General features: G+C 38.7%; 1 protein-coding gene across 3 annotated transcripts in view; it reads right to left on the bottom strand.

Moving 5' to 3' along the window:
* The window catches only part of sloth2 (ubiquinol-cytochrome c reductase complex assembly factor 6 sloth 2), a 42,159-nt gene that overhangs the window by 9,596 nt on the left and 13,479 nt on the right, over nucleotides 1–19,084 (bottom strand). The window contains exons 1-2 of one of the 3 annotated variants that reach the window (XM_090385119.1): nucleotides 13,828–13,874; nucleotides 10,176–10,290 (exon numbers count right to left, since the gene is read on the bottom strand). In XM_090385119.1, coding sequence (XP_090241245.1) covers nucleotides 10,176–10,283 — 108 coding nt within the window. In that variant the 5' untranslated portion in view covers nucleotides 10,284–10,290; nucleotides 13,828–13,874. Of the gene's footprint in view, nucleotides 1–10,175; nucleotides 10,291–13,148; nucleotides 13,372–13,827; nucleotides 13,875–19,084 lie in introns of those variants that run through there. The other 2 variants (XM_090385121.1, XM_090385120.1) reach the window with 2 other exon arrangements.

Raw genomic sequence — 19,084 nt, 5'->3', positions numbered from 1 at the left:
TTAAGCTGTTTGTGCCACTGTTCAACATATGGGACAGAAATAAAGTATTTTTTGATAGGTGTAGTATTTTGTATCCTAATTCGGTTTATGGTGGTAATGGAATAATCCCTGTTTAAGAATCTGCTAGTTAATATTTGTATTTCTGAGTGTAAAGCAGATTCTGTCATTGAATATTTATAGGCATTAAGAAATTGATTAAAGATAATCGATCTTTTGTAGGTGAACGGGTGATAGCTATTATAATGTAGAAGCATACCGGTGTTTGTAGGTTTTCGATAGATGCTAAATTGTATTTTATTCGAGTCCCGGGTAAGCGTGAAATTTAGAAAGTTTAATGACTTAGTATCCGTATCCTCCCGTTCCAATGTAAAATGTCTTGGATAGTATTACTATCGGTAATAACTAGAACATCATCTAAATACCTCCCATAGTATGTGATACAGGTTCGAAAAGGTGTGAAATGTATCTCTGACATTAAGCCACTCAGGCTCAAACCCATTGGTAATCCAAAAATTTGTTTGTATACCTTGTCTCGAAAGGTGATGTAGTTAGCCTCAACTAACAGTTTAATTAAGTGAAAAATTTCCTTAATAGGTAGCTTTGTATAATTAATCGGTGTCGAGTTTTTATTTAACATATCCCAAATAATATCTAATGTGTATTCAACGTTTACATTCGTATATAATGAGGTAACGTCTAGTGAGAATAAATTGTCATTGTCGTCGAGTCTACAGTCTTTAAGCTTATTAAATAATGTATCGTAGTTCTTAATCCCAAATTGTATTACCTGTCTAAAGGGTTTTATAATGTTATATGCATGTGTGGCTAAGGATGAAAATGCCGAGTTCCTGTAGGAAACCCAGTCTTGTGTAATTTTACCTGACCGAAAAGTGCAGGAATATTGTATGTTCTGGACTTCAATTCCTTTAACTGAACCATAGTAATGTAGTCGTTTTTTCGATACATGGTTAACGTTTTATTGTATTGATTGACCAAATTGGTAAACAGTGCCGGGTCCACTTCACGATAAGTGGAGGTATCTGACACAACTGAATCTAACTTATTAATATAATTATGTTTATCTAGTATTACCACTGTATCTCCTTATTATACAGAGGGCAGATCTCCGATGCGTGGACCTTTACGCGAAGACAAATAATCTCTATTTAAGTATCAGGTTTAATCTGATTTGGTAATTTTCATTCCTGTGATCACGACATACGGTAGCGTTGTCAGCTTTAGGAAGGAAAATTGTTTTGAATATTTTCGTTAGATTCTTTTAATTATTTATATTTTACTCTAATGTACCGGTAAGTTGTCGATTTTTTCGTTTTAATTTCTGGAGGGTATCATACGGAAGTGTTCTACGCACTATATTGAGGTAAACTCCTCTTATTATTAACGTAGTACAGCTCTGATTCATACTATCTAGAAAAGATAAAATATGGCCGTCGAAAGCAAACCACTCACTCACAAGAGAGAAACTTGCCTTCCCACCTCAAACCCAGAGGTTTATGCAGCAATACCAATGACATTGTTTGCATATAAGAGACTAATCTAACTCCATCAATCAAAAATTTTACAGAAACTCTTCATTATCCACACGTTTCTTCTGTTCCCCCATATTGAATGGACAGTTTTAAACAACCCACACAATAGTGATCCTTTCTCCATCATATGCAGAATCCAAACACTACAAATCCCATGCCCTGATCATCGGGTAAAATGGAAAAGTTTAACCCGCCTTTCTTTTGATAGCCAATTGGTCAGACTACAACCCATATTACCAGGCAAATACTGACCATAGCCTCCACATGTAAACACAAACATCTGTTCCGAAAGTTCCCAACTACCAAATTCAAAGGAATCATGGATACAAGCAGTTGTCTCATCTGGAAATATCTTAGGCCCTTATAGAGACTTTCTACCAACTCCTTTCTTAAAATTCCATACTACCCAATATATTGCCTATGATCAAACAGTGCAGCCTTGAATTTACATATCCATTATTTTAGCCTTTCCTAAACCAGGAAAAGATCACCGACCTATCTTTCTAACCAGCTACCTAAGTAAAATCATAGAAAGAATGATACACAGACGAACAACAATCAGTTTGGATCTAATGGTAAGTCTCGATATAGAAAAGGCTTTCGAGGGAGCTTACTGTACTACACTCAACACTGAAAGATAGCTGCAGACATGGATATCGTTTATCAGAACAAAAAACCATTTGAACTCCTCTCACATACCTCCGAACTGTACTACACTCAACACTGAAAGATAGCTGCAGACATGGATATCGTTTATCAGAACAAAAAACCATTTGAACTCCTCTCACATACCTCCGAACTGTTTGTCTAAAGAAACTTAAGTCCATTTCTGCTATGACATGGGGAGCTGATAGATACATTTGTATTTTGCTATTATCAGGTCTCGTTTAGACTCAGCTACCATCAAACATCCCCTGTTCAGGGTCTGTATGTAGAGGCACACGAACCTCCACTTCACCTTAGAAGGAAAATGCTGCAGCTAAAATTCAAAGCCTTCCAACCCTGAGTGGACAGCAAACCTACTGGCATTAGACTAAAAGATTTGCTTCTGATCCACCCTAGTCTGTAAATCTCCCTCACTATGATACCCACTTTCAGCAATGGGGAAAGAAATCCCTAGCAGATGGCTCAAAAACAGGTTCTGCTTTGGGTATTCAATTACAAAGTAGAAATTCTGGTATCTTAGGCAGTCAAAAACCAAACAGTACCATATAAAAAAAGGTCTGTACATTTCAGTGGACAGAAATATGGAAGTCACAAAGTAATAACAAATTGCTCCAAATCAACGAAGAACCAGCTTCAGACAAAATAGACAGGAAGTTGTCCTAGCAAGATTAAAGATAGAACATATGCACCTAACCCACCTCGATGCATGCTACCACTTACAGTCAATATATTTTTAGATTGTCCTCACTCAATCACAACTGCAAGAACTATTATCGCTTACCCAGCTAAACTCTATACAGGACCTGGCATATTTAGTCGTGAACTAAAAATTATATTCTACTTTAGTCATTACCCACGACTTTTATTTATAGTCAAATCTACATGCAGTAAGAGTACCCATTCTCCTGTTATTATTTTTAGATCCAAACAATTCTGATGCATAGCTTTTATTATAAGTGTCGTACTATATTCTGCATTAAAATAAAATGAAGGCCAATACTGTGACATATTAAATCTTTTGGACTATCATTCACAATGGCTTCCATATTAATAATCACCAAATTGATCTTTTGTCTCCCTCCATATCATGAGTACCGCAAACTTTTCTAAATCAGAAAAGAGTCATGCACATAGCAGGATTTATTGGGTGACTTTTGCACTTGACTTGATCTTACCTGAAACTGTTTATAATCAAAGCTCTATATAGTCCACATATTTTCTTTGCCAATGAAAAATACTTGAGGGTATTTCCCCGTTATAAAATTAGCCAGCAAGTTAAGAAAATTCAAAGGGAAGTGCAATTTGTATTTTCTTACTGATATTAATATACACCTACCTAGTAGCATGTTGAACAAGTTGCTGAAAACGTCGCACAGTTCCTTGAGATTCAATGGAGGTGTAGGCCTGCAGCGAACAACCCTTTCCAGCTCATCCCAAAGATGCTCAATAGGATTGAGATCTGAGGGGCCACTGCAGCAAAGAAAAGTCACTGTCATGTTCCTGGAACCATTCCATAGTGATTTGGGCTTTGTGCATTATCCTGCTGGAAGTAACCATCTGACTGAAGATATAAACTGTCAACAACGATGTGAATCTATGAACCCAATGTGTGCCAAGAAACATTCCCCACACCACCTTGCACAGTAGTCGTCAGACATGATGAGTCCATTGATTCATGTTGTTTTTGCCAAATTCTAAGCCTTCCATCCTCGATAGTCCAGTACTGGAGTTGCTGTGGGCACAGCAACAATCGCCTGTTTTCATTGATAACAAAGGTACGCGATATGGCCGTTTAGCCCATTCGCGACAAAGTGTAACTAGTGGTCTGCACACCACGGTTGTAGCCATCCTGCTCTGACCTCTCTCATCAACAAGTGATTTTCTTCCACAGGACTGCCATTGAGAGGATATTTTCTGATCGCTGCACCATTCTCGATACGCCCTTGAAACTGTGGTGCGTGAAAAAGTTCGGGAGAACTGCTGTTTCAGCACCTACTACCATTACGCATTCGAAATCCATTAGATCACTCCTTTTCCCCATCCTTGCTACATTTATATCTACAACTGTGGTCATGTGACAAACCATTTGTGTGCACACTTGAAAAAGGGATAATGCTTTATTCAAGCCACTAGAAGATAACATGCCTACCTATGTGGTACTCAACAGTTTTCTAAAGGAAATTCCATATGCTCACAAGATTCTTTCATTAGACTTTACTGTTATGGAATACAACTTGTAATCACTTTGATTACCAGATTTTTTTTAAAGCTACCACGTATTTGAATATTGTTGCTTAAAATTTAAAAATCACATCTAACACAAAATATAATTTATGCAAGGAAGTGTTTTTTTCCTTTATACCTTATCCACGGGTGCCTGGAAGTAAATTATAGTATCCCACCTTCTGATGGAGATATCTCCATCAGAACCAAAAGATGGCTAGTTGCCATCCATTTTGAAAATTCCATGTTTGACTGAATCATAACTAGTGACAAAATTTAACCACAAAGCTGTCATTTTCATAGATTTTTTGAAAAGAAAACTAAGAGCAGGATGAATCAAAACAATCTCTCATTCCTAAATCCACACCAGTGGATAATGAATGTTTTATGCAGTCTAAAAATTTATTGCTCATCAGTTCACTGGAATGCAATATTGAAATTACACTTAACTGTGGTGTTATAGCCAAATTCTTATTATTTCTGAGGATACTTTAATCAAATTAGACTGTCTGCAGAAAAATCATATAAGTTTAACTACAAATTCTCAATACCACCATATTTATTTCTTATGAAAAACAGGTGCACTATAAATGTTTACTACAAACTGTATCTAACCTTGTCCCAGGAAGGAGGTCTTACGATACCCCAATGATTTTTTTTAATATCATGACTAATTTTGACATTGTTCACTTAGATTTCAGCAAAGAATTTAACTCAGTCCAACATGAGTGTTACTTTATAAGATAGATAGCTTCAGAGGGTTGTGATAAATGGTTATTCCTCAGATTGAGTTAACCAAATATCAGTGTTGGAACCACTGTTGTTTTTAATTTTCTTAAATGACATCAATGAAGGGATAGAGGGTATGATGTCTAAATTTGCAGAGTAGTTAATGATCACTGCCAAGCAGAGCTATGCTTTAATTCAGCAAAATGCAAGGTCTTACATCTGGGGAACAGTAACCCCAAAATAACTTATACACTTGGCGAAGTTGAACTAAAGTCAGAATTGGGAGTTACGATACGGTATGACATGAAGTTCTGAGTGTAGACAGGTTGCAAGGAAGGTCCATGGTGTCCGACAATTTATAAAACATTTGCTAGTACAGATAACAGTCATAATCACATTATACAAGGCTATTTTGCCTTTAGCCAGCGGGTGGTTGGTTGGTGGAATAGACTTCCATCCCTTGTCATGGAAGTTGATAGGCTAAATAAGTTTAAGGCTCAGCTGGACAGGTATTTTGAACGAACAGAGGGGTGAAGTGGTTATTTTTTATTTTTGGCTGATGCTGCATAAGCTTGCATCAAATGCCTCTACTAATGCTATTGTAATACCACATCAAGCTCCTTGAAAGGGTCCAAAGACCGGTAACTCGCTTGGCAAAAGGGTGTCCATATGAGGAAAGATGGCACCTTAGAGCAGACTTCACTGAAGTGTTTAAGGCTCTGAGCAGCAAACGTTTTTCGGTTATAAATGATTTTAAAATGGGGGGGAGGGGTTGTTGTTGTTTTGGAGCATTAGCAACTAAGGCCATATTGCTCCGGGATATGCGGTGGTATGGGTGAAGTTCTTATCTAACATACTGCTTTTTTGAAGTGAAACTTATTTAGGTGTACTCCAGGCAGTATTCAGAGGAGTAATTTGCATTAGTGAAGGCATATGATGCAAGAAAGCAAGCTTATGCAGCATCAGCCAAAAAAAAAAAAAAAACACTCCCATTTCACCCCTCCAGCTCAGCCTTAAATTTATTTAGGCTATCAACTTCCACAACAAAGGATGGAAGTCTGTTCCCACTAACAAACTACCCGCACATCTATCTTTATGCCCTCTCAGGTGATTATTCTGAGCAAGAGGAAGAATCCCATCAGCATTGAGCATGCAAGGCTTTATACATCTCAATTAGATCACCTCGCAGGTGCCTACTCTCCAGGCACTGCAATTTATAGAACTTAAGCCTTTCTTGGTAAGAGCACTCCTTTGTTCCCCTTCTAGCAACTCTAGGTATGGCCTGACTATTGCCTTGTATAACGGGATAATCACCTCCCTGTCCCTGCTAGCAAAATTCCTATATATCATTGACAAGAGTCCGTGACCTGCCCTGCTCAGCAAACTTCATATTTGACTGGCCAATTACCCCCAGGTCTTTTTCACTTTCCTGAGGGTAGTACCACAGAGTTTGTATGTTTCTCTTCAGTTATCGCTACCCATTTGCATTTGTCACTTCTCCCAACTTATCTAGATCCAGTCGGATTAGCATACTGTCTTTACTGTTGTTAACAACCCTGCCAACCTGATATACTTTCATCAATATCATCGATAAATATACAAAACAACAATGGGCCCAACACCGAACCCTTGGTAACTCCACTAACAACATTTGTCCATTGATTACACTCTGTCGTCTCCCACTCAACCATCCCTTTATCCATTGTAGCAACTTACCCTTAATGCCATAACTCTCCAATTTGCACTGCAGTACCAAAAGCTTTACTGAAATCCAAGTATATGATATCAAAATTATTTTTGTCATTCAGTTCCTTTGTAACAAAAATAATTTTGATATCATATACTTGGATTTGTTACTAAAAAAAAAACACATGGTCCACGAATTGAAGTACTTAGGAATAATTTTGGATTCTAAATTAACTTTCATGGCCAAAAAAGTGCAGAACTATGCTGAAATGATTGCCAGAATCAGCCGAGCCGATTTGGATTTCACTCATTTACTGTGCAGTAACCTCCTATGAAGCTGGTGTATGGTTCCATCGCACAGTCATAGTAAGAAAACAGGGCAAAACTAAACAGTATTCGAAGAACAATTTATCAACAATAACCAGAGCATGTTGTACAGTGAGTATCCCAGCTTTACAAGTTTTGGCTGGCACTCTACCACTACATCTGGAAATAGCAAAGAAAGGAATCCTTAAGAATTACCCTAAACCCTGCCAATGACATCAAATATGGCAATCCGAATGGGAGCAAGAAACCAAAGGTGCTGTCACCAGAAAGTTTCTGTGTCAGGAGGGGCTATGGTTAGCCCTAAGCCACCTAAGTGGTATGTGCCAGGACTGTTTACAACATATTTGTAAACAGTCCATTGGTCATGGGTCTCTCAATGCCAAATTGCTTCCTTGGGACTGACTGATGATCCCCCACTGTACTTGTGGCGAAAGTGAAGATTGGGCACATCCTGCATGACTGTACAATATATGGAAACCAGTTTATTACAGAAATTGGTCCCCTTCCTAGAGAATGACAAGATTGCCAAACTTAACTCCTCCCCCAAACCAATTGTTGCTGGACAACAACCTACGTGACTGAATAGGAATAAGGGCAGGCTGCTGCTGCCCCCACCATAGCACATGTCCTAAATTTAACAAATAACTGATAGGACCACCAGCCAGGGCAACCTCTCAGCTGAAGAGTCACTGTGGTATGCTTGTGTAAGTCTAAATTATTTTCAAGACTGATTGTTAAATTTATTAGCTGAGAGTCACTGAGTAAATAAATGACTGTGTGCATGTATGAAAGAACAAGTAATAATATATGGCATAAAAGGAGCCTTTACCCCATTATATTAAGGCTACATAAATGTGTGAATGTCTATTAATTTGACCAATCACTTTAATTAGTTTTCCTCTCATATAGGCTAGATTAAATGACGTTGGTTAGTGATATAATACATTTGCCATATTGACTGCGTACCCCAACCCTTGATGGATGAATGAACAAACAAACAAAAAATATATATAAAGTTATAATTCGATCTTAGCCTCATGGCTATCCAAGCTGACAAAGCACACCTCTTCATAGTCTTTCCCTATTTTCTTTTATTCCAACCATGCCAAGTGGTAGAGTCACCTTCCCATGAAATGTAACCCACTAAATGGACACCATAATCTAAAGAGATAAAGTAGCACAAATCCTGGACAGGACTAGTTACCACGAAGGAATTTATACAGGAATAAGGAGGTGATTATTCCCTTGTATAAGGCAATGGTCAGGAGGCCTCATTTCAAGAAGGATGTAGAGCTGCTGGAATGAGTACAGAGAAGGGCAACAAGGTTGCGCTTACGAAGAAAGGCTTAAGTTTTGCAAATTACAGTGTCTGGAGACTAGGTAACGGTGAGATGATCTGATAGAGGTGTATAAAGCCTTGAATGGTTTGAGCATGCTCAATGCTGATGGGATTCTGCCTCTTGCTCAGAATAATCACTTGAGAGGGCATAAATTCAAATCGAGGAAAGACAGATGTCTGGAAATTTGCCTTTAGCCAGCGGGTAGTTGGTTGGTGGAACAGACTTCCATCCCTTGTTGTGGAAGTTGATAGCCTAAATAAATTTAAACCTTGCCTGGTTTACTTTTAATCCCACCATGGCAGGGCAAGCCCCACTGATAAAACTGCTGTCATCTTCCCTATTGACCCCCTCCCACAATCAGGTATCACCCCCTAGAACTGCACGTGCGTTGTTATTTTTTTTAGGTCCTAGCCACTGAAATCTCAGGAAACCAGGTGACAAGGCCTGTCAGAGAAAAATATTAGACTACTGGGTACAAGGAAACTCCTGTTCTTTGATTGAAAACAGAGCAGCAGAGGTTTTAGGTATGCTATAATTATAAGTTGCAAATTTCCAAGGGAAAGACTGCTCAGATGCTTCTGTAGTGGCGCCTTAGTAAAAATCGTGCCCGTACTGTTAGAGTCACGAGGTATCAAGGTTTATACCTTGAGGAGCATGTCTTTTTTACAGAGCACATCAACTTTTTGAAAAACAAAATTTGAAGGATCTTTAAATTTATTATATGACTGTTTTTTCCTCCCAATCATGGGTTCACAGAATTAATAATGTTATTATATAGAAATATTTGGTCTTCTTAGGTTGACATATGCATGCTGGATTGTCTTCTCTGACACTTTACAGATTATTTCTGGAAAGCTTCCTGTTCAGTACTGGGATTTTGCTGGCTGGATTATTAGGACTATTCTGGGCATAACATCTTGCAAGATGCAGACCTTTTTATGTTTTTCCCCAATAATAAAATTATCAATCCAAAGCTAAAACCATGGCTTCAATTAGGTTTTCATACCACATTAGTGGACATGGATTGGCTTATAAATTGTCATTGTTAAGATTATGTAAGCAGGGGTCATGTGTTTGTGGTGAACCAGAAACATCTGAACATGTTATGTTGGATTGTCATATGGAAAGATCCATTCATATTTTAGAGAAAGAGATTCTGGCTTCTGTTCACAGATCGTCGCCAAAGTATTTATAAGACAGAAAACACTAATGTGAGATAGCAGTGGCCCACCTTGATTTTTCTCACTTGGGGCCTAGTGGCCAAATTGAAAGTTCAAAAATGAAAAAGGAATTTATGTATTCAGCCCTCTTCAGTTAAAAGCATTAATGGAATCTTAAATGTATGTATGCCTAATATAAGAAGGGCATTACCAACAAGTTACACCAGTCACCATCCAACACCTCGCTGGCAGTTCATGAGTTTTCCCTCCTCCTGTGCCGGATATGCTCTGACCCAGTTGTCAAACTCACTTAAGTCCGCTGCCTTTCCCATTTGAAGAACAAGAGTAACACTGATTAACAGAGCTCAGTATTGGGTGTTTTTTATAGCATTGTAGTTCACCTGCAGTTGCTTCAATTTGCATAACATTTTGGCTCATCGGTGTATAGTAATATTCAGTACAGTTTTAAACAATTTTAGAAAAATGAAACTTACATTCAGTGGTCTATACACCATGTGGACTACCTGAGCTCCTGAAAATGTACAAAATAGGGCTGCCATGACATATCTTAGATATACTGGCCAACTTACTCCTGCTGGCATTTTAAACCTATATAATAAAAAAAAAAAAAAAATAAATGTTCATTCTACTAGAGTTGAACAAACTCAACACTTCTAGTTGCAAGTTATGAAATGGAAAATAAAGCCATCACAAGGTCCATTTTAATATTTAAACAATTCAGTATCTCTTGTCCTTCGGGAAAAATTTGCAAGATAAGTTACCATTTCGAACATTAACTAATTTACCTGAAAATAATAATACACTAAAAGGTGCTTGAAGTCAACATAATTTATACATATTCTACAAAACTAATTGATTTATTTAAATAACACACAATAAAATGTCCAAGTTTGCAGGGTTGTTAAGGACGCTATGCTGCTGCAACAGGATCTGGAAAGGTTGAGCAGATGGGCTGAGAGGTGGCAAATGAAAAGTACTACATATGGGAAGCAGCAACCCCAGAGTGACGTATCAACTCTGTGATACTACACTGACAGCGGTAGAGAATGAAAAGGACCTGGGGGTAATTGTGCAGGCAGATATGAAGTTCTCTGAGCAGTGCAGACGGGCTGCAAGAGTAGCTCATGGTGTCTTATCAATGATATACAGGAATTTTCCCCTTGTATAAGGCAATGGTCAGGCCACACCTTGAGTACTGTATACAGGTCTGGAGGAACGAGTACAGAGAAGGGCTAAAGTTTTGCAAATTACAGTGTCTGGAGACTAGGCACCGGCGAGGTGTACGAAGCCTTGAATGGTTTGAGCATACTCAATGCTGATGGGATTCTGCCTCTTGCTCAGAATAATCACCTGAGAGGGTATAAATTCAAATTGAGGAAAGACAGATGTACAATAGATGTGCAGAAATTTGCCTTTAGCCAGCTGGTAGTTGGAACAGACTTCCATCCCTTGTTGTGGAAGTTGATAGCCTAAATAAATTTAAGGCTCAGCTGGACAGGTATTTCAAACGAACGGAGGGGTGAAATGGAAAGGTTTTTTTTTTTTTTGGCTGATGCTGCATAAGCTTGCATCATATGCCTCTACTAATGCTAAAAATAGCAAATTTCTCTTCCAAAAACTTCATGGATTATATAAAGACAGCAGGGCACAGGAAATGAACCACAGATAATAATTACAGTAAATATAAAAATGTTCTCATTATTACGCTACTGAAGCTTAAGTGGAGTTGCAATAACATTCATAACCCTAAAAAAGGGATCAAAAATTTGGCTAATGTATTAGTCTTTTGTCTATATAACAGTTCAAGTAGATGGTGAGTCTGCTCCATTCTCAGAAGTCCATTAATTCCTGTAATGAAAGTTGGCTACAAAAACACTCACATATCTCTGCAGGAATAAATTGGGTGAAGTTAGCTGATGTGATCAGAGTGGCATAGTCCATTCAAAATCAATATCACTGAACATGGATTCCAGCTGTTGTATAAAGACTAGGGCAACAACATCATGGCGCCTCCGTAGCCAGGAGCAGCAGTGCGTAGCACATGCTTCTAGCCCATGATATGGAGGATGCAGAAAGGTCAGAGAATGACCGCTGCAATATGGCCTTAGTTGTGCTAATGCTCCTAAAAACCAAACAACATCATGCTATTAAAAAAAAAAAGCCTGTACATTCCTTACAGTGCTTACCTGTAACCAGCAGCCTAAATGAATAATGCAAGTTAATTGGAGTGTGTATAATAAGAGCATGTGGGCACTAGCTACCGTTTCCCAGCAGAAATACAGATGTCACTCAACTGGGTACACATTGCTCCCACCTCTTGCCTTTAGGCAATTATGACAACTGCTTTTGCTATGGAAGGCAAGGACGTAAAGAAAATTTGTAATACAGAAGTTTTAATTTCAAACACACAATACTACGGTCTTTTTTCTGTAAAGGGCTAATAAATAAGTAGAATTATCGGTTAGGCTGTGTTTTTATTAATCGAATTTAACACAATATTTCTCAATTCCTTCTGATATATTTAAAATTGCCCTTTATAACCTTCCAATTCATTACATTCATATCCAAAAGTTTGTCTACTATAATATATAGGGATGGGGTATACCCATCAGTTCCTTATTGTTTTCAAATCTTGGAAAAAAAAAAAAAAAGAGCAAAAATTTATCAATATGACAATGAAGAAATAAAATTAACTTTTTATTACTTGAGTTTTCAGATAATATCATACTGCATTTTATTATCCTTGATTTTTTTTGTAAATAAAAGTTTCTTACTGTTTTGCCTTCTACAACACATTGCATAAAAAAAAATGCATTTCCTAAAACAGACAATAATTGCTAACACTCACCGGTTTCATACTTTCTAATTTATCTAGGAACATAGTAACAGAAATCATATGTCCTGCAATTCTGTGTCATCCGTAAAACCTACCCCATTGCATACCGAGAAGATACTCTCTCTGTGTTCATAGCCAGTGAGAAGCTTCAGCTGCTGGTTTCTAGTAAGCAGCTACCTGCAAGTACCCTTATAACTTGCCAAGTCAGTGGCAGGCATGGCATTTTTGGAATTTTCATTAATTAAGTATGGGCCTCGAACAAGAGTACTAGTGGTTCAAATGGCCCGAATATGTTGATAGAACTCAGAAATGACATCTGTGACAAAAGCACCAAGCCAGATGCTATATTTTTTCAGTACTTAGAAATTACCAATCGTTTGACTCCTACACAACAATGGATGCCAATTGCTTTGGTTTTGTCGAAACCAACTTCCTTCTAGTATTGTGAAAATGGGTAGCTTGAATAAATTTAAGAATCAGAAAAATTATTTGGAGATGTGGGTATGTTGATGTTTATTATTATTTTTTTATTTTGCTTATACTGAATAGTAGCATTAGTAGTGGCAAATTATGTAAGAAAGCATCATCAAAAAAAAAAAAAACTACCCACCTCAACAGATTGAAGTTTATTCTAAGAATTAACCAACTGTTGGCAGCAAACCATCACACATCTATCCAGCAACCATCCTTCCTCAATTTGAATTCATGCCCCCTTAGCAAGAGGTTAAGCTTACTCGATCATTCAAGGCCTTAAACATCTATCAGATCTCCTTGCAGAACTGAAACCTTCCTTTTGTTTCCTGGCAGCCTCTCTGCACTGCACCGCCAGTCTTTTTATTTTCCACTATGATGAACGTGCTACCACACTCAACCAACTAGCCTAGATCTTGCTGTAGTTGTTTACTATCATCAATCACCCTGCCATCCCATCAATATAATTAATAAATTTTAAAAACAGTGGATCAATGCCCCAGTTTGCAAGCAGTATCAAAAACCTTCCTGAATCATTGGATACAATAATGCCGAAAGGGAAAATAATGTTACAGAGGAGACCTGCTAGCTATTACTCATCTAATCAATATAACTTGAGCCTAAAAATAAGCATGCATTTCTAGTCGTTCTGCCGGAAAGAATTTCGATATTGAGAAAAAAACTTTCAAAAAGACAAGGATAAAACCCTATGAGTACTATTTTAATTCCTGCCAAGTAAGTATGAGCTTAAATTTCTTTCTTTCCAGTAACTAAAGCAAAAATATTATACATTACGTATAAACAGAGAATTCAAATACCAGAAGCAACCACCAACATTCTAGTCACAGCGTGAATGAACTGCCCCCTTGCGACGAAAAACTAATAATTATTTAATATCGACTCCACAAGTCTTGTACAGCACCAAGCGGAAATAAAATTTCACATGCCCAAACTGCACAACACAGTCTACTAGATCATGCTTTCAACCACAAATGACAATAATGTATTAATACACTCTGCTCCCATCTTGGAATAGCACAGTTTTCTTTAATGATTAATTACCTCCCTAAATATATTTCGTTAAGAAATATCAAAGAGTATGAAAAGGCTATTTAAGCATGGGCAATGCATCTCCATCATTTCTACTACCCAGGTAATATGAATAACTTCACAACGAGTTTCCTAGGTATTGCACTAATTTGAATTAGCAACCCTTCTCTGGTAGAGAAGACTATCACTATTGCAACAGGGTACCTGCCCACCCACCGATGATGGAGCACATTGAGAATAAGTAACAGAAGTCTTCTCTACCAGAGAAGGGTTACTTATTCAAAGTAGTACAATACCTAGGCAACTCGTTGTGAAGGTATTCACAATATGAGATATAATAAAACGATATATGCGTACTATCTGAGTAGTAGAAATGATGGATATGCATTGCCCATGCTATAACAACGTTTTCAAATTACCCACTATTTCGATAAGCCTGAAAAATCGCGAATTTTTGTACCCCAATGACTATCGCTACTTATCAACGAAACGTGCGAAGAACATTAAAAAAAAGTAAACTGCAGGATGGAAGCCCCCCCCCCCCCTCAACATGAATCGTTGAGGGAAACTGACCATAATCTGCCACGCTGGTCCAGTGCGGGTTGGCATATCGATCGTGAACCCCGGTCTACTCAACCAGGGGCTCACACATCTGATGAGTGTGGGCTTGGCACACCCAGGACCCTGAGCTGGATATCATCATTCTTCTCTTCCTTGGGGTAGTTCAGAAATTTTTTTGGCTGGTGCAGCATAAGCCTCAGGCTTCCTTGCACCATATGGCTAATAATAATAATAAAAAAGAGCGTGTGCTACTGCACCCCCGCTCCTGATCACTTGACTATGGAGGCCAAAAAACCGATTATCATTTCAGCTTTAATCAGAAAAACAGTTTTCCTGGAAATGTAGCGCCTTTATTAGCAACGGAATTTATGCACTCCAGCTCCTTGCATTGTTCAGATTGGAATATATCCTCAAAATATTTTGTAGCGGTTTTCGACGCACAGAGACTTCTCAGATTGTGAACCTTACACGTTGTTCATGTTTACATTGCATTCTGAAATGTAAACAAGGACAAGACCTGAGTTCGAATCTCGTCAATGACGCGAGGAATTCTTATGGGTCAGTTAGTCGGCCTCAGGCGAGGGTAGAATGGTCTCTTCTCCCGGAAACAGCAACCCCCAGAGGGTCATAAATAAATGTATCCGAGAAACGGGGCACGGACGTAGAAAACAGTTTACACCCATTGCCGCTGCATACGTTCCCTACTATCAGGGGTTTTATCTGAGCGTATAACTCGGGTGTTGCGCGAATGCCAGACAGCAAGCTTATAATAGCATCAACCAAAAAAAAACTTCCCATTTCACCCAAAATGTTTGTTTTCTGAATATAGGTGGCGGACATTTTTTCCCAGATTTAAGAAATGCAGCCTCGATAAAATTCAAATGGTTTCCACCAAACTTACAAGTTATGTTCTTATTGACTGGTCATGGTTCGATTAATGCAAAGTTGCATAATTTAGAAATTACTGAAAGATCTAGTTGCCATTGTGGCGAAAGAGAATCACGGGAACATATTATGTACAACTGTGAGGAGCACAGCGATCTGCGAGACAATTCTAGTTGATAAACAGGTGAACTTCTTGGCTTTGTAATGTGGTATGGTGTAGTGCCGAATTACCTAAAGTTCTGGGAAATTGTTCCTGGAGGCATGAGTCTGCTATATACACTGCTGGCTTTCCCGTTATAGTGTACTTGCTAGATGACCTTCCATGACAATTATGGCAATCATCTCTTACTATACTATGAGGTTTCCGGGCTAGTTTAAATATTAATGTTCCAGGAAGCTCTTGTGTTTTATATGATCAACTAGTGGTTTATTTTAGGACCTATTCTGAGACGTGGAGAATAGATTCGCAACATCAAGGAGGCGCTGTGTTCTCACTCTGAAATCAGTCGCAGAGTGCCGCAAGATATGGTTCTTTTATTATACTTGTGCTCTGGTTAGTGTGTGGCAAGAGAATGGCTAAGAGGCAAGGATGAGTAAACAAAACATATATCGTACATGATAAAAGCATACCTTACAGAATAATTAGAAGTGTTAATTTAGCTAATAATAAAAGAAAGTAAAACTCAATACTCTTCTACAACGGAGCTATAGATTAAAATGTCTATGTTATTTGGTTTATGTTCTTCGTGTAATCTTTGGCCGATAACCACTGCTCGTACTCTACGGAATCGACGAACATCTCGCTGTCAAAGTATTTAGGTATTAGTGTAAAATTGACATATGAGTTTAATAATGGGTCGCATTAATAATACATTCTAGGGTCTAAGTGCGATAAACAAAAATAGACATACATCATAGTGTATACCTAGGAGGAGAGATGTCTGTTAGGGATACTAGTAAGGAAAGGATGTCTTATTGTCGGACTATTTCATTAGGTTAACTATCAAAACTAAGGTGGACTTACCCGTAAACTCCTAGGTTTCTTCAGGGGTTGATAATTCAAAGCAGCAGTCCCTCAATTACGGTTTTAAGGAACGTCTTTTCTTTCTGACTTTCCTGATGCTCCTCGTTTTCCTCCCTTTCTGTCGTCTAACATCCCACAACCCTGTATCTACACAACGACTACTCCCCTTGTTCATATATTATATGCCCCCCTCCCCTTTTATTGGTTTACAGGTAAATTTTGCACGGATAGTCATCTAGCAGACCTGATACAGCCAAAGATGGAATTTCGCATCTGCATGGGGCGGCATTCCCAGACTGTCCAGTCATATTCACTAGATCAAAAGTCTGTTCATTCTTACCAATTTCAGACTTCAGTCCTAAAGTCTGTTCCCTAACTGACAGCATTCTCATACTTATTATGTCTATGACGTTTGTCCGATCCGATCGAGTGACGATCTCTCGCTGTGAACCAGCCTGATTCGTAACGGTGGGGTAGAGTCTCGATTGCTGCTTGCTCTAACTCGGCTCATGCTTATTCGGATAAAAATAGCTTTCGGTAAGGAGTAGTTATTATTCTTTAAATATAGCCGTGGCAAAAATACAGGGTGACTCGGAGCAGAAATTGCCTCTCAAAAGCATTTTTACAGAACTTTGATTATTCTCAGTTTGTTCATGGCAGTTTTTTTCCCTCCCTGTACTTAGGCAAACAGGAGAGGGAGTATATAAGAGTACTGCTAAATTATGTTGAAGCTGACAGCGGGGTTTCCAGAGACCACTTTAACTAATAAATATCAATCAATCTAGTTCTGCCTTGAATTTATTTAAGCTGTTAATTTCTACAACGACAGATGGAAGTTTGTTCCAGCACATCAATTCGAATTTATCTCCCCTCAGGCGATTAATCTGGACAAGAGGGAGAATTCCATCAGCATTGAGCATGCTCAAACAATCAGATCACCTCGCAGGCACTATAATTTGCAAAACTTAAGCCTTTCTTCCATTCACTAATCTTGTTGCCTTATTACAAAGGGATAATCACATCCTTTTCCCTGCATATCATTGACAAGAAACCATGAGCTACTCTTGCAGACCGTCCGCAGAATTACCCCCAGGTCCTTTTCATTCTCTACCACCCTGAGTGTAGTATCACACAGTTGATATGTTACTCTGGGATTACTGCTACCCATATAGTACTCTACATTTGTCAATGTTAAACTTCAGTTGCCACCCTCTCAGCCCATCTGCTCAACTTAACTGTGCACATTCGTTAACAACCCTGCCAACCTTTGTGTCGTCTGCAAACTTAGGCATTAAATTGCCTAAGTTTGCAGATTCGTTAACAACCCTGTGCACATTCGTTAACAACCCTGCCAACCTTTGTGTCGTCTGCAAACTTAGGCATTAAATTGCCTAAGTAAGCCTTATATTTCATCATCAATGATAGTGATGATGGATTTGCCCTGGGAGTTGTATGCAGTTAACAGGGCGGAGGTTGCACACAGTTGTGTCAAAAGTTAAGGACCTCATACAAGATAAAACAATGCGTCGGTTTAAAGATCGTATGGGGGAGCACATCAGGGCAACAAAGACCACGGATTTGGGCAGGGGAACCATCAAATATCTCCTGACGAAGCTGTGATTGTCGACCGATCACACAGATTTTGGGACCGCAACACTATTAAAAGAGTCAGGAGGAGTCCACATCCGTCCCCTCTTCAAACCGTGGTTTTTGGACGGGATGAACGGTTCCAGTGCGCATATGGAGAGTACTGCCCATGCTCCTGCTGATATTTAAGGATGTACTGTATGCTAAGTGAGGCGGACGCCTCTGAAAGCTTCGGTATTTTATCTGGCTTAATTATACTATTCATTTTATAACGGTTGGTGTAGTATAGTTACAGTCATTATGAACATATCCACAGTACTCTGTCTGCTCTCCAATCAGGGGTCGCTTAAGCTTCCTGACGGAAAAAAAAAATCGGTCAACTACTGAGTGCCGGGCACTCAGGAAGAAGGGTCTGTAGTGTAGTATCTCAAATAGAGAGCTTTATGGGAACTGAAAAACTAACGAAAACGTTGTCGTGAATGACAAGGTTGGGAGAAGCGATTGGCAGATGAGGGCCGTACAAAACTCTTCAACACGGAATCTCTGAGTACCTCCTCCAGCTTTGAATATTGTTAAAAAATTCTTTTCGTCGCAAAGTTTATAAACTAACTATTTAGCAATCTTTTTGTCACCAAAAGGAGAGTTACTTAGTACAAAGAAGCGCAATAAAAAAAATTTAACACAAAAAGTAAATGACAGATTTCAATTGGAATAGTTTCCCCTTAATAAGCATCGAATAACGCATATCTAATGTGTACGGACGTGTGCTTTTGTAAAGGGCGGCTCCTAGAACGTCAGTTCAACTCCGCCTCGTTTCTCTGTGAAACGAGGTATGTGTGGGACGTAGGTTTTTTTGTGTCTGGCCGCTTGGCTACCAAGAAGCATCAATCACCTGGAGAGATGATTCTGGGTACTCATCCACACCACGGGAAGGTGGGCCAGTCCCATAGTGGTCGTACTGTCTCAAT

The sequence above is a fragment of the Mastigoproctus giganteus genome, chromosome 11 (genome assembly GCF_048544385.1).
Source record: "Mastigoproctus giganteus isolate SK-2022 chromosome 11, ASM4854438v1, whole genome shotgun sequence".
In the NCBI taxonomy this organism is placed as follows: domain Eukaryota; kingdom Metazoa; phylum Arthropoda; class Arachnida; order Uropygi; family Thelyphonidae; genus Mastigoproctus; species Mastigoproctus giganteus.
Note: the sequence above shows the minus strand (reverse complement) of the source record. Positions and strands in the feature narration are given on the sequence as shown.